Genomic DNA, 16218 nt, shown 5'->3' with positions numbered 1-16218 from the left:
GGTCACCAATCGTCCCCACAAGAGCAAAAACCATCCCTAAAATGACGGAACCTGCTTGAATCCCTGACTGTGATTTTTATGAATTCTACATGCATTTAGAACTGATGACCCCATAATCTCAGATGCATAATTAATTACCCTAAAAACCATTGCATTTTTATAGTCCAAGCAACCAAAAACCACTCTTTTTCTTGGTAATTTGTACAGGCTTATTAAAAAGGTCCACAAAATTCCAAAACTACCCCACCGAAACCCAATCAATGTTCACAACAACCGGTTCCTTTAAGTTAATGGGGACGAGGACTAAATAGTAAAATCGTTGTTCTAAACAGGAAAAAGGAAGAAGAATGAGCTGGTGGAGTGTGTGCATGACAGCCGCCCCCTTCCCCAGTTTTTTTATACTCTCTCACCAATCACCATCAGATAACTGATCAGTAGCTTAGTTCAACTAAACTGCCCTCAAAACCGATTCTCTCTCTCTCTCTCTTTGTCAATTCTCAAACTCTATCGTTTCGTTCTGATTTCGGCTGCCGAATTGTTTGCTGGATCTTCAGGAAAATGGGTACGCTGCTTCGTACTTCCCACTCTTCTTTTCGTTCTTATTGTTATTCTACTCTTACTGCTGCTACTACTACTAGTATTGCTAGTGCTAAAAAAAACCCGAATCACAGTCAGAATCAAAATCAATTCTTGAAATCTGTTAGAGATCAGTGCAAATCTAGAAGCTTTAGGAATGTTGATGATGCCTTCGACATGTTTGATAAAATGCTTCACATGCGCCCCTTGCCTTACATTGTTGACTTTAATCGCATTTTGGGTGCCATTACAAGAATGAAGCATTACCCATTAGTCATTACTCTATTTAAACAAATGGGCTCATCAGGAATTGCTCCCAGTCTTCCTACTCTCAATACTTTGATTAATTGCTTCGGCCATTTAAACCGAGTAGATTTTGGGTTCTCTGTCTTCGCAACAATTTTGAAACTGGGTTATCACCCAGACTCTATTACTCTAAACACCCTTGTCAAGGGGCTCTGTCTTCAAGGTAACATTGCTGGAGCTGTGAGGATGGTAGAAGAAATGGAGAAGAATGGGTATAAGCCGGGTGCATTTACTTGTGGAACAATACTAAATAGTTTGTGTAAGATTGGACAGACTAGTATGGCTATTAGGTTGCTTAGGAAGATGGAAGAAGGGAACTTTGAGCTTGATCTGACAGCGTATAGCACAATCGTTGATAGTTTATGTAAGGATAGATTGGTAACTGAGGCTTTGAACCTTTTATCTGAAATGATGAGTAAAGGCATTCAGCCGGACGTTGTCACTTACAATTCCTTAATTCAAGGCCTATGCAATTTCAGCCGGTGGAGAGAGGCTATTACTTTGTTGAATGAGATGACACAGAGGAAGATCGTGCCAAGTGTGAGGACCTTCACTATATTGGTGGACACATATTGCAAAGAGGGGATGTTGATAGAGGCAAAAGAAGTTTTTGATATGATGATTGAAAGAGGAATCATGCCTGACACAATCACTTACAATTCTCTAATTGATGGTTACTGTTTGCAAAGCAAAATGGATGATGCAGTCAAAACATTTAATATGATGGATGAGAGGGGTTGTTCACCTAATGTGTTTAGCTATACCATATTAATGCATGGATATTGCAAAAATAAAAGAATTGATGAAGCAAGGAGTCTCTTTGATGAAATGTCCAACAAGGGAGTGGCTCCCAGCATTGTGACTTATAACACTCTTATAGGTGGGTTTTGTCGAGTGGAGAGACCCCAGGCTGCACTAGACCTATTACATAAGATGCAGGCATGTGGCCAACTTCCAAATCCTCATACCTATGCTATCTTGTTGGATGGCCTTTGTAAGAACAAAAAAATTGGGGACGCGATGGCATTGTTTCAAGAGATGGAAGACAAAAAGTTGGACCACAATATTGTGTTTTACAACATCTTGATTGATAGTATGTGCAATGCTGGGGAACTTACAACTGCAAGAGAAATCTTTAGTAGTCTTCTTGTTTCAAGAATTACTTATTTAGACTTTGCCAGTCAATCTATAAGGTGTATGTATATTTGTTGGAAGTGGTTATTTACTTTTTGTGAAGTGATGTTTCTTTTCATGATTTTTCTATTTAATTTATGTATGCATGGTTGTTTGTACTTGTTCTATCTTTTGTTACGATTTCATTGTGCATTCATGTTGTTGCTTTGAAGTTGGAACCTATTTTACTGGATAGTTGTTTCAAAATTTTTTCTGATTTAAATTAATGCTAATATTGTCAATACAAAATTAACTTCATGGTTTAATCATTTTGGCATTTACAATTTAAAGTAAATAAAATGAATTGGAAACTCCCAACTTGTGATCATATAGCTGAAGAATAGTTCATTTGTTAGTGATTAATTACATTTCATGGACATAGAGAGCTGATTCTTTTGGAGCTTTTGTAATTTCATTTTGTGGTATGTAGATTGTGAATTCCTAGGCTAACTTGGGTTAGGTTTCTTAGTTTTAGTTAGTGATGTTATGCTTAAAGAAAACCAATCTTTTTGAAATACACAATGTTAACTTAGTGATGTCATGTTTGGTCAAGTATAAGATAGATAATCCCATAGGTCTTGTGAAATATACAACAACGTTTATAAAATTCGTGTTGTAAGTTACTGCAAAATCATTATAATGAGATATTTATAGTATCTCCACCTTCTGGTCCAATTCCAATATTAATGGTTTTGAATATTGTGTGTACTATTAGGAACTAGGTGATGTGAATGTATGAGTGTTTTCTTGTTAGGTTGATTTGGTCTTTGACTTGTGATTTTGGGAATTTAGCTTGATATAAAAGATGGGGTTTTCTTTTACCAAGCTTTTCAGCTGGCCTTTTGCCAAGGAGATGCATATTCTAATGGTGGGTCTTCATGCAGAGGGCAAGACTGCCATTTTGTACCAGCTGAAGTTGGGAGAGATTGTGACCACCTTTCTTACCATTGGTATTCTTTTGCTATATTGTTAACATTGTTTTATTATATAAAGTGTTACTTGTTTGTAGTTATAGGTAGTTGGACATTAAAAATTATTTTTTTGCTTAGAATTTTGCAGGTGACACTTATATATATATATATATATATATCTAAAAGCTGAAGTGTAACAATTATTGTTGTTACGCTTCTGTTAAGCCACATCATTGGCCACGTCACTATATATATATATGTGTGTGTGTGTGTGTGTGTGTGTGTGTGTGTGTGTATTTGGTTTACCAACTCTATTAATTTCTATTGCAAAATTAATTTTTTTGTGGCCAACATGATGGACTACACTCCACCATAACTCTATTGTTTATATTCAAAGCTCCTTTCAACATTGAATTTTTAGTTTTAATGTGAATAGCATGGGATACAAGGTGCTCTTTTGCACTAACACCCTAAGGTGGAATTACTTATTAAGACTTTGCCAGTCAATCAATAAGGTGTATGTATATTTGTTGGAAGTGGTTATCTACTTTTTATGAAGTGATGTTTCTTTTCATATCATTGATGTTTTTTCCCTCTTAATTTTTTTTAAAATCTGTAATTAAACAAATAGGAGTTTTTTAATGGAACGGTGAACCATTAGGCAAAAGTGAAGTGGCCTTCCTAGAGAACCTTATATCTAGTATCTAACCTACTTTTTTATACTATAGTATTTTACCTTTATTTACTTGCTTGGATTAGGTGGTCAACTCAATAAATTCTCTACTTTACTAAAACGCCATCTCTAGAGAGCTTCTCATCAGTTGTGCTGAGTTCTAGTTGAGTGAGTCTTTGTAAAAACAGTTTTTTGCAGGCAAAATAAAGCATTTTCACTCGCCCTAGCAGCATAGAAAATTTCCTCATGATGATGCACGTCTAGGAGGAGGAGGAGGAAGCATACATAAATCTCATTACCGTCAGCTTCTCTTGATTTACCACCATCGAAATAATCTTCAAGGAAGGGAAATGGGTACGCTTCGTGCTTCCAATCCTTTCATTATTGTTCCATTTCCATTTCGTGCTTTTTCCTCCTATTCTTCTCGTACTCAAAGTAGTGATAGGAAAAACTCTAATTTGAATCGGAACCAGTTGTTGAAATCCATGATAGATAAGTGTAAGGGTTTGTTTGGTTGGGGAGATGGAAAAGTGGGAGGATAGAAAATAATGAGATGATGGAAAAGTGGGAGGATAGAAAAGATTTAGTTTTCTCTTGTGTGTGTTTGGTTGGAGAGATGAAAAAGTGGAGGGATGGAAAACTCGTTTGTTTGGATGAGAAGAAAAATGAGAAGATGAAAAATATAGTTGGTATAAATTTACTTTTATACCCTATTATTTAAAATATTATATTTTTATTTTTAATTATATTACCCACAAATATATAAATATATTTATAAGCAAGTCAATAAAAAAAAAAAAAAAAATTCATGTCCCTTTGACTACAAAAACAAAATAAAAAAATAAATATGGATTAAACAAAAATCGCGCACAAAATAAGAAATACTTATTTTGTGTGTTATACTTTGTTGATGTGTTTTACAATATGAAATATTTAAGAAATGCTTATTTTGTATGTAATATTTTGTTGAATATGAAATAGATGTTAGTTTTTCTTTGCATAAATTTTTTTTTTTTTGGTTTTAAGCTTTGGACCCCCCAGGTATGAATCTTGGTTCCGTCCCTGGATATAAGGTGGTCTTTTGCACTTACACCCTAAGGTGGAATTACTTATTAAGACTTTGCCAATCAATCAATAAGGTTTATGTATATTTGTTGGAAGTGGTTATTTACTTTTTATGAAGTGATGTTTCTTTTCACATCATTGATGTTTTTTCCCTCTTAATTTTTTTTGTCTTTAAAAAATTAAAAATTTGTAATTAAACAAATAGGAGTCTTTTAATAGAACGGTGGACCATTAGGCAAAAGTGACGTGGCCTTCCTAGAGAACCTTATATCTAGTATCTAACCTACTTTTTATACTATAGTATTTTGCCTTTATTTACTTGCTTGGATTAGGTGGTCAACTCAATAAATTCTCTACTTTACTGAAACGCCATCTCTAGAGAGCTTCTCATCAGCTGTGCTGGGTTCTAGTTGAGTGAGTCTTTGTAAAGATAGTTTTTTGCAGGTAAAATAAAGCATCTTCACTCAACCTAGCAGCATAGAAAATTTCCTCATGATGATGCACGTCTAGGAGGAGGAGGAGGAAGCATACATAAATCTCGTTACCATCAGCTTCTCTTGATTTACCATCACCGAAATAATCTTCAGGGAAGGGAAATGGGTACGCTTTGTGCTTCCAATCCTTTCATTATTGTTCCATTTCCATTTCATGCTTTTTCCTCCTATTCTTCTCGTACTCGAAGTAGTGATAGGAAAAACTCTAATCTAAATCGGAACTAGTTGTTGAAATCCTAGATAGATAAGTGTAAATGTGGAAGCTTTAGGAATGTTGATAATGCCTTAGACACGTTTGATAAAATGCTTCACATGTGCCCTTTTCCTTCCATTGTGGAATTTAATCACATGTTGGGTGCCATTGCAAGAATGAAGCATTACCTGGTTGTCATTACTCTATTTAAACAAATGGGTTCGTTAGGAATTGCTCCTAGTTGTCCTACTCTCAATACTTTGATTAATTGCTTCTGCCATTTGCACCGAGTAGATTTTGGGTTCTCTCTCTTAGCAACAATTTTGAAACTTGGTTATCACCCAGACTCTATTACTCTAAACACCCTTGTCAAGGGTCTCTGTCTTCAAGGTAACATTGCTGGAGCTGTGAAGTTGGAAGAAGATATGGAGAAGAAAGGGTATCAACTTGATGCATTTACTTGTGGAACGATACTAAATGCTTTGTGTAAGATTGGTAAGACTAATATGGCTATTGGGTTGCTCAGGAAATTGTAAGAAAGAGGTTTTGAGCTTAAATTAGAGGTGTATAACACAAATATGAGGAAAGCGTGTATTATACTGCACCAACAACAATTTTGTAACACTAGCACTTGCTTTTAGTACTTGAGCCCATTGGTGGTTCTCAAGTACGTCCAGCATTCATATTCGTAAATTGAAGGTTGACCTTTTTCGTTGTGTGCATTGTTATGCAAAGTATTTGTTTTTGGTAAACAGGTAGACCTTTTTGCCATTTTGAAACATGGATAGAATTTAGATACAATTCCTTAGATGTTTTACCTTATGTTCCCCAATTAAATTCACTCATGTGGCTGGCTAATGGGCCACGTAGTTAAATTTATTTGTCTGTTGGAGAAGATACCAGCTTTTGTGTTGCTTGGTCAATGTAATTACATGATTGATTTTATTTGGTGAACGGTGAACCTAAGGTATCTAAGGAATAGAAGAAATTGTACTGTAAGTTTTGCTCTTAAAACATTATGCATCTATACGGGAAGCTTAAGTAAATGCTGCCAAAGGTGATCACCCAGATAGAGCTAAGATGGGATAAAACTGCATCACTTTGGTCTCTTAAGGGCTTGAAAACGTGAACACCTGATATTGATGGCCCACATTGTTGAAAATGTGACACTGACAACCAGTAATGGCCCCCATTGTTTATCGGAGACAGCAATTATTATATACTTTGTAAGATTCTCAATGTTTAATAAAGTATCTATAAATGGTTAGATTGGAGCATAATATAGCCGAGTCCTGACAATGGTGCAATTGTACATGGTTTGTGCACTAATTAGAGATATAATGCCAATAACATATATAACCCTATACATCTTACTCCAGCAGCTCATTTTACTTGCCATCTCTGAGTTTTGTTTAAAATTTTCTTGTGCATAATAATATTGCTGGTTGAATGCCTAGGATGAATTGAGGGAGGCTGTGCTGCTTGTATTTGCAAACAAGCAGGATCTTCCGAATGCCATTAATGCTGCTGAAATAACTGATAAGCTTGGTCTTCATTCCCTCCGCCAATGCCACTGGTATATTAACACACACACACACACCCTCTCTCTCTCTCTCTCTCATGTTTTACCCTATGCATAGGAAATTTGGTATCCACTGATTGGGCCCATTAATTTGGGTTCTATTTCAGGTATATCCAGAGCACATGTGCCACTTCAGGGGATGGGCTGTACGAGGGACTAGACTGGCTTTCCAATAATATTGCTAACAAGGTTAGGCTCTATCGCTGCATGCAACGTAATTGATAATCTTTGATATGGTTATGGGCTGGCTTATTAATATTTTCTATTTGGTTCTTGCAGGCTTAGGAGATCGGTAAATCTTCATTTACTTTTTTGGGCTGCAATCTCTGTCAAAGGGGATTTTGTCGTTATGTGGTGTTTATGCCTTTTACATTTGATATTGTTTGAGAATGTATCTGTTTGTTTAGATCATTGTTACAATATGATAGAAATTGACAGTTGCCTTGTAGATTCTAAATAATTCATGATTCACAGTTCATAGATATGATTAAACCTTGCTTATTTTGAGATACCCTTGCTTTTGGTTCTCCTTCAATGGATATGTTGTAATAGTTTCTCCTCCCCCATAGTTGAGCAAAGTTGTTGAATTGGTGAACCAAAATGCCATACTGAAACATTGAGAAGGCCAGAAGGGTCACCCATTTAGAGTTCAGATATTTGCATTACTTGGTGTTGAAAGAGATTCATCTCTCATCATTGTAGCTTATGTACATGAATTTGACCAATATCCAAGTTGAAGGCCACAGTTTTTCTTTTTTCTTTTTTCTTCCTGAAGGCCACGAAGTTTTGACCATCTGGTGTTGATGGCTCATATTGTTGAACTTCTTATTTTGTTTTACATACTTGCTCTTTGTTTAGTGTAATATATTACTGTGAGACGCTACAACTTATAATGACACCTATCCCATCTTTAGTTTCTAACAATTCCGCTAAACTACAATCAGGTATAACAACTCCACTAAATAAAACATGGCTAATTTATATTTAAAACCTTGATGTCTTTTATTATTATTTTTTTAATAAATTTTTATGGTAAAAATGTTTTATATAAATCTTAAAATTTCAAAACACATTTTATTTAGTCAAGAGCATTGTAACTCAACTAGTTAGCACTACCTTCTTTTTTTCATGACAATTAGGAAAAACGTGATAAAAGGTTTAAATAAAACGTTTTTAAAAACTTTGATATTTAAATGAAACATTTTGGAAGTTATAAGATTTAAATGAAACACGCTCAAATCAACTAAGTTGAAATTATATTAAGATCTTAGTATATTATTTTTTCTATAAATAGTAGAATAATGGATTTCCGAATTTCATATACACATATTGTAATAATAATAGTCTATAAATAACTATAATTATTATCAAATTTCTATTTAGACACAAAAAAAATAGAAGAGATAAAAATTCTATTATGTTAAATTCACTCACATGGTTGCATTGACCGATAAGTTACGCATTTTAATTTATTTATTCTTGAAAGAAGGTAACACATTTTGTATGGTATTGGCCAATGCAATTACATAGATGAATTTAATTTAAGAACCTAAGGTATAGAATCCTTATAAATGTAAGGAATTATGTGTAATTTTGCTCCTAAAATATTATGCATTTGTTGGGGAAGTTTTGTTGTACAATGATTGATTTAAAGAAATTTTGTTAGAAATTATTAGAACTTCGAAACAAATAAATAGTTGGCAAAAACACCATTTTAGTCCTTATAGTTTGGGGTCACATTCAATTTGGTCCTTAGATTTTGGCTGTAGTCAATTTAGTCTTTGTTATTTTTAACTTATAGTTAACTAGTGTGTAATCTCAATCTTATGTACGGATACAATTAAAAACAATCACAATTACATGGTTCAAACTATACATTTCTTGAGAAGATATCTAAATTGTACATAGTATTAGCTTACACCTTTTTAAAACCATAAATTTCTAAAATATGTAAGATGTCTAAATTGTACATAGTATTAGCTTACACCTTTTTAAAACCATACAATTCTAAAATATGTAATGGTTACACACACACATATAATTTAGAATTTAAATGAATGTAGACTCTTCGATTTTTGCACTCAATAATTTACTTGCCACAAAAATTAAAAAATTAGCTGGACGCAAAACTAGACTCCAATTCAAATCCAATTTAGAATCCAATTCGATTTGGGCACTTCGATTTTTACATTCAATAATTCACTTGGCATAAAAATTAAAAATTAGATGGAACATGTGGGACAAAATTGAGAATCCAATTGAAATTTAACTGGGTTTTCTCTAAGCTTTGGCTTTTAGTATATACTAGTTTGTAACACCATGCATATGCATGGATACATTTAAAAATATATAATAAGATGTGTAATATAATTCCCATATATATAATTTAAATACTATTGATAGTCATTTTTATATTTTGTTAACTCTTTAAAAAATTTTGTAAGGATATTATTAGGTATAAAATGTAAATTGGTAATTTTTTTTTTAATTATTTTTATGAAGCATTTTTTTTATTATTATTATTTTTTTAATTTTTACGATTCATTTATTCTAAGACTCACTTGGATGACTATTTATGATGTGGTCCCACATTTGATTCTAAAATTAAGAAATAAAACTCTTTAAGAATAAATAATTTGGACACATGACACAAAATTGGAACTCTAATTTGGAATTTTAATTTGAGTTTCTCTCAACTTCACGTATTATTATATATATATATATATATAGATTTGATCCCTACCGTTAACTTACTAACGGAAAATGCTTACATAGCAAACTATGTGCATTGTTGGCACATTTGAAGCATATGTGGCAACTAAAATAAAATTTTAAAAAATTTTATTGTCATTAAAATGTGCCATATTAGCATTTAAATTCAATTAATTCAAAAAACAAAATAAAATTCTTAAGGACTAAAGATATCAAAACATCACAAGCTTTCCAATCGGATCAATTGATCAAATACCCAGCAAATCCAAAGAATATCAAGAAGAAGAAAAAAAAAAAAAAAAATAGAAGCCTCTTAATACGTTAAGCTGAATGGCAAGTTTCATTTAATTTTTCTTGGATTCTTAACCTGTTATAGCCAAACTGTGTTGTAGATGTATTTTTCTGTTAGGAAATTGGCAGAATTCAGTTACAATCTGCTAGACCCACTTAGCAAATCAAGGCGAAAAAACGTTAATATATGTATATTATGCTTAAATTAAGTGTTAGAGTCGCGTGTTGAATGTTACAATAAAAATATATATTACGCTTAAATGTAAGGTGTAGTGAATACCTTACTTCTATTTCTATGCTGAATTTGTCTTAGTTTCACATGCTTTCCTAAGCTGTATTGACACTAGACTTGGGAATTGGAACCAATTTAGATTAGTGTAGTTTGAAACACTTTTGAACTTAATGAAGTAGCTTTTTTGTCCACTGACTTGAAGATTTGCAACTTTGGTTGCATTATGGTACAAAAGTAATGTGATGATTTGGTGATCACAAAGTCCAATGTTTTTACGTGCGTTGTGGATGCTTAAACTGTTGAAGACAGAAATGGATTGAAATTGAAATCAACAAAGGTTAAAACGACAGAGCATGAAGAGCAAAATGGTGGTACTTAAGGGATGATTATAAAACGCACAGTTTTACTTAAATAGCAAAACGGTGTCACTCAGCCCAGTTCAAGATTCAGTTGCAGTTGCGCCAAAGTCAGTTAAGAGGCAGTTATTATCTCCATGAATTGCGGAACTGACTCACGTGTATTGGATCCAATTATTATTCTGTTAAGATCAGTGGAATGGGTAATATAAATAGAATGCAAATGATCAGTTGTAATCTTAAGGAAATAGAAATATCTTTCTCTCAATTGGAGTATTTTTCTCTTAGAATTTTCTCTCTCTTTCTCTCCCTTTCTTGCTCTGTTTTCTCACTGGTTTTCTTTCGTGCTTTCCATCAATACTGTTTCAATTTCTTCAATATCATTGTGTTAGTTTTGTTTCCAATCAGAAATTCATAGCATTAAGAATTTCTTCATGGTATCAGAGCCAGAATCTGTCACAGGTCAAACTTCAATGGCAGCTTCAAGTTCTACAATGGCTTCCTCGTCTACATCTTCAAGTTCCTCAGTAAATGTGATGAATCAACCACTACTGCTTCTCTCTAATATGTCCAATATGATGACAGTGAAGTTGGACAATACAAACTATATTGTTTGGAAACACCAAATCACCATGGTGTTAGAGACTTACTCGCTGTTTGAGTTGTTGGAAGAACCTCAGCTTACTCCAGATAAATATCTGAAAGATCTCTCTAGTAATTACACCACAATCATGAATCCAGACTTCTTGATCTGGAAATCTAAGGAGAAGGCATTGTTGACCTTCATAAGCTCAACCTTGACTCCGTCTATCCTAGCCCTCACTGTGGGTTGTACATCAGCTATGAAGGTTTGGAAGGTGTTGGAGAATAGATTTTCTTCAGTCTCAAGGTCACACATCATGAATCTCAAGTGTGAATTACACAACATCAAAAAGGGAGTTGATTCTGTAGATTCATATTTGCAGAAGATCAAAGTTGTAAGAGACAAACTTCTAGCAGTAGGTGTGATCATAGATGATGAGGAACTCCTTCACATAGCAATTAAAGGTCTGCCTAGGGAATACAATGCTTTCATACAGAAGAACACAAGTGTTAGACTGAACCAAGGTCTTGCATGGTCCTCGGACTCAGCCTATGGGGAAACTAACCACTTCAAGGAAAACCTAGGTACTAGACTGAACCAAGGTCTTGCATGGTCCTCTGACTCAAACCTATAGAAAAACTAGTTACTTACAGAAGAACATAAGCGTTAGACTGAACCAAGGTCTTGCATGGTCCTCGGACTCAGCCTATGGGGAAACTAACCACTTCAAGGAAAACCTGGGTACTAGACTGAACCAAGATCTTGCATGGTTCTCAGACTCAAACCTATGAGAAAACTAGTTACTTATAGAAGAACACAAGTGTTAGACTGAACCAAGGTCTTGCATGGTCCTCGGACTCAGCCTATGGGGAAACTAACCACTTTAAGAAAAACCTGGGTACTAGACTGAACCAAGGTCTTGCATGGTCCTCGGACTCAAACCTATGGGGAAACTAACCACTTCAAGGAAAACTTGGGTATTAGACTGAACCAAGGTCTTGCATGGTCCTTAGACTCAAATCTATGGGAAAACTAGTTACTTACAGAAGAAGACAAGTGTTAGACTAAACCAAGGTCTTGCATGGTTCTCGGACTCAAACCTATGGGGAAACTATTTACTTACAGGAGAATCTAAGTGTTAGACAGAACCAAGGCCTTGTATGGCTCTCGGACTCAAGCCTATGAGGAAACTAGCTACTCAGAGAAGAACCTAAGGGTTCGGCAGCACCAGGGTCTTGCATGGCCCTTAGACTCAAGTCCCTGGGGAGACTGGCCGCATTCAGCAAAGGTGTAAACAAACACAAGCCCATGAGCATCACTTAAAGCATTCTAAGGTACATTGAATCTAACCCTTTAGCATAATCAGCAACTAACGACTTTCTTAAGCATTTTTTACTATCTACAGTAACCAATTCATGTGGCGTAGAACTAATATTGTGGAGTTATTCCCTCAGCACTCAACCTGGCAAAAATAGGATGTGGTGTTAAGGTGGCTCAATTATCATCCAAGGTCCAAATGGGAACTGTCACTATGGGCTTTACATTTTTCAGTTGCCAATTTGGAATGAAAAACATGCTGAGCTTCTGAGATTGTGAAGCTAATAATTAAAACCCAGGTTATATAAGTAGCAAAACTCATCACAATGACAATAAACACCGAGTAAAAAAAAAAAAAAAGGATTCATGCATTCAACTTAAAAGTAGCATTACAATGCTTTAAACAAAAATAAAATATACAGTATTAAATTGAGACGAAGAGGAAAGAAGACTAGGACAGCACAAGTCAACAAAGCAAGGTGGCCCAACAAGATTGCCTATTTCTTCAACTTGATAGACAGCTTGTCCTTAGGGGTCTGCCGAGAAGCTTCATCTGATGCCTTGAGATCCTGGATCGGAGGTGCAACTTCGGAGGACTCTTTCTCGGCGGGGGGAGCAGGGAAGTCAGCAGGGGTGGCTTGGGAGTCAACGGGAGGCTTCACCACGTCCTGGGGCACTGCTGGGTTACTGATTTCTTCTTTCCCCAACGTCCCTTGGTGCCTAGTCTCCTTAGCAGGCTTATCAGTTGACATTGGATCGTCGGTAGCATTGGCCTGACCTTCGTCCGCCGCTTTAGGGGCGGTGCCAGCTTTAGGGTCAGCGGAGGTAGCCTCACGGATGACGGGGGGATAATACACCCTCTCAGCCCTCCTAAACTCAGACGAGGCCTCAACCCCAACTTGGTTGAGGGCCTCATTCTAAGTCTGGGAGCAGTAGCGTTTGCACACCTCGGGCACTTGAGTCTTGAGACTAGCCTTGGTCTTAGCCATTCCCTCAGCAAAGGCCTCCTCCTTCGCTTGTTCTTTGGAGCTCTCAGCATCTGTCCTTGCAAACTCGGCCTATCCTTTAGCCCTCAAGGCCTCGTCCCTGGCGTACTCGACAACATCTTTTGGCCCACTCTGCCTCAGCCAATTTCTTCTTCAAGTCGGCGATATGCTCCTTGGCGACCTACAATTGACCCTCAACCTCCCACAAGCGCCCTGTCTGGTCTTTAGCCTGTTTTTTAGTGCTGGCTAGGTCAGATTCTGCGTTGTCTCTAGCCCTCATCATCTCTGCCAAGTCCTCCCTCACCTTCTTGAGATCAGCCTCAAATTTCTTGAGAGTGTTCACGGCATCCAAGTACTTGTCGCGCTCCTAATCCAGGGCTCTACCCTGGCTATCGGTCTCCTCTTCCAGCCTAAAAGTAGCCTGGATAACTTGCTAATCAAAACAGGTACACCGTAAGTTGGGTACAGAGGAATGAAATATAAACAAAGGTACAAATATCGGAAATCTTACCATACCGAGGTACCTCTTGAGGTTATGGACAACTTCTTGCCTCCTCATGCCCCCCAACTCGGCTATGTCAGCGGGGAGAAGCAGGGACCTCTCAGAGCATCGGCTACGCGAGCCGCCTCACCCCTTTGAAAGTCCTTAAGAGTGGCATAGTCCATCAAAGACTTCCCATGAAGCATGGCAGCAGGCAGCCAGGCTTGGGGCTCATGACCTTTTTCCTTTTGTCCTGACCATCGATCCTCAGCTGCTTGGAAGGTTGGCGGGCTTCATCTTCCCCTTGGGAGGGATGAGATCTCCCCCCATCCATTAGGTCTTTGCCTTTGGAAGGTGTCTTCCTCTTTGGATCGATGGACTCGAGCCATGGGTCCGAGATCGGCAGAGTGGAAGACGACTTAGTCTGCGCGGGCAAAGACTTAGGTGGGGGAGGAGGAAGCTTGGGTGGGGGAGAAAGAGGCTTGGATTGTGACTTCCCCGGCGTGTCCTTCCCCGGCTGGCCCTCAAGCAGGTCGAACAGGCTGGTTTGAGGTTGTCTCTTGAAACCCATCTCGGCTTGAGTACTAGTCTTTGGTGACAGAAGGTTTGCTTCAGATAAATGGGGATCACCCAAGTCACCAGAGGGATCCTTGGATAGATGGACTTGGTTGAATGCACCAAATTCATCCTCGGACGAACCCAGATCAACTACTTCTCCCTCTTTTTCCGGACTTCCTCCCTCGGCCTTTGCAGCTTGGTGGGACGAGGAAGAGCCTACCAATGAGACGCCCTTGGGGATGGAAGATCCTTCAGAAAACGAGAACTCATGCTCCACCATAGTGATTTGGCGAAGCCTAGGGTCCTTGGCTTTAATCACGTATCTGGGAGCCGAGAAAGACTTCTGGATCAGTTTGTACCCAAGAATCTTGTGAGCGTCTCTAACCTGGTTGTCAGCCTCGTTCACAAAGACCTCGGCCTTGAGTACAGTTTCCAAATCTTCCTTGTTAACTAAATGGAAGTGTCGTTTAAAGGCGTGAGAATCTGCAAAAGAAAAAGCTAGTCCCTGTTAGCAACCAAGCAATGCAAACAACGAAAACATAGCAGATCAACCTTCCCATATTCCGAGTACCCTACCTGGCTCTCCCTCTACTGTCAGGCAGTGAAGGCTGTTGTGCCACTCCCCCGACACTATGAGAAAATCCTTATTCAACCCTTTGCTAGACTCGGGAAGACACTGGATGAACCTAACTCTATCATCCCTCGTCTTCATGTAGTAGGACTTACCCGTTAGGTGCTGGGGATCGTAGCACCAGTTCACATCATAATGGGTTAACTTCAACCCTATCTTCTCATTCAAGGCATCCACACAACCCAAGATCCTAAACACATTAGTGGCGCACTGGGTAGGGGCTAATCGGAAATGCCTAAGGTAGCCCCTCATCACTGACCCCATAGGGATCCTCATGCCACATTCAAGGAAGGCGATTATGGGAATAACTACCTCACCAACCTCCCTCCTGATATACCAATCCCCTTCCTCGCAGTACCTTAAACCCACGTTACCGAGTATCCTATAAGTGGCGATGAACTCTTCCATTGCCTTTTTAGACCCAACCAACTTCTTAAACCTACCCATCTTGAAGGACGACCAAGAGACTCGGGGAAGGGGGAAAGGAAGAGAGGAGTAGAGGAAGAGGAAAATCAGAAAGGGAAAAATGTAAGATAGAGTAAGAAGAAAACTTACAGAAATGAGGGAAGGCACTCAGAACAGGCTTTTTAAGCTGCGAAGAGACGCGAATTGGGTTGGAAACTTGACCGGATTCGGGGTGTGTGCATAAGAACCCTTGAATGCAGATGTGAAGAAGCAAACCGGTACAAATGGATATTTACCCCCTCACCAAAGATAACTGTGCAAGACTTCCCACCCATAATGGCGAAAGATCCACGCCGTTGGATTATCATCGCACCGTTGAACGTGGGGAATATGGAGCTGCCAAAATTTAATATGGGTGTGTACTGCATATCGAAGCGCCAGAAACATGCATTAGACAGGTGAAAAGACTTCAAGCGCTGACTTAGGGCCAGACTAGACAAGCCACAGTATAGACCCGAGGACATCAAAATCCTCCTCCCCGTCCGAGGAGCCGAACAGTAGGATTTTGAGGGGCTATTGTGGGGTCGGAGAATTTAGCAACCCAGTGGTCCACTTTATACCAAGCCCAAGGCCCATGTCGAGGAGGAGGAAGCCCAGTGCCCTCGCCGAGGACAATTATGTCCTCGGCCAAGC

At 37.8% G+C, this 16218-nt stretch overlaps 1 protein-coding gene across 1 annotated transcript; it reads left to right on the top strand.

Moving 5' to 3' along the window:
* Window positions 1–427: 427 nt before the first annotated feature.
* Window positions 428–7508, top strand: LOC136071131 (ADP-ribosylation factor 2-like; the record flags this gene model as incomplete). Its single annotated transcript, XM_065782051.1, has 4 exons — window positions 428–562; window positions 6849–6967; window positions 7081–7162; window positions 7253–7508. Coding segments are annotated over 4 exons (342 nt in total), but the record flags the coding sequence as incomplete, so codon positions are not given.
* Window positions 7509–16218: the final 8710 nt, after the last annotated feature.

Source organism: Quercus suber, unplaced genomic scaffold, assembly GCF_002906115.3.
Source record: "Quercus suber isolate HL8 unplaced genomic scaffold, Cork oak 2.0 scaffold_288, whole genome shotgun sequence".
Classification (NCBI taxonomy): Eukaryota; Viridiplantae; Streptophyta; class Magnoliopsida; order Fagales; family Fagaceae; genus Quercus; species Quercus suber.
The sequence above is the reverse complement of the archived record's forward strand: the minus strand, read 5'-3'. Positions and strand labels throughout refer to the sequence as shown.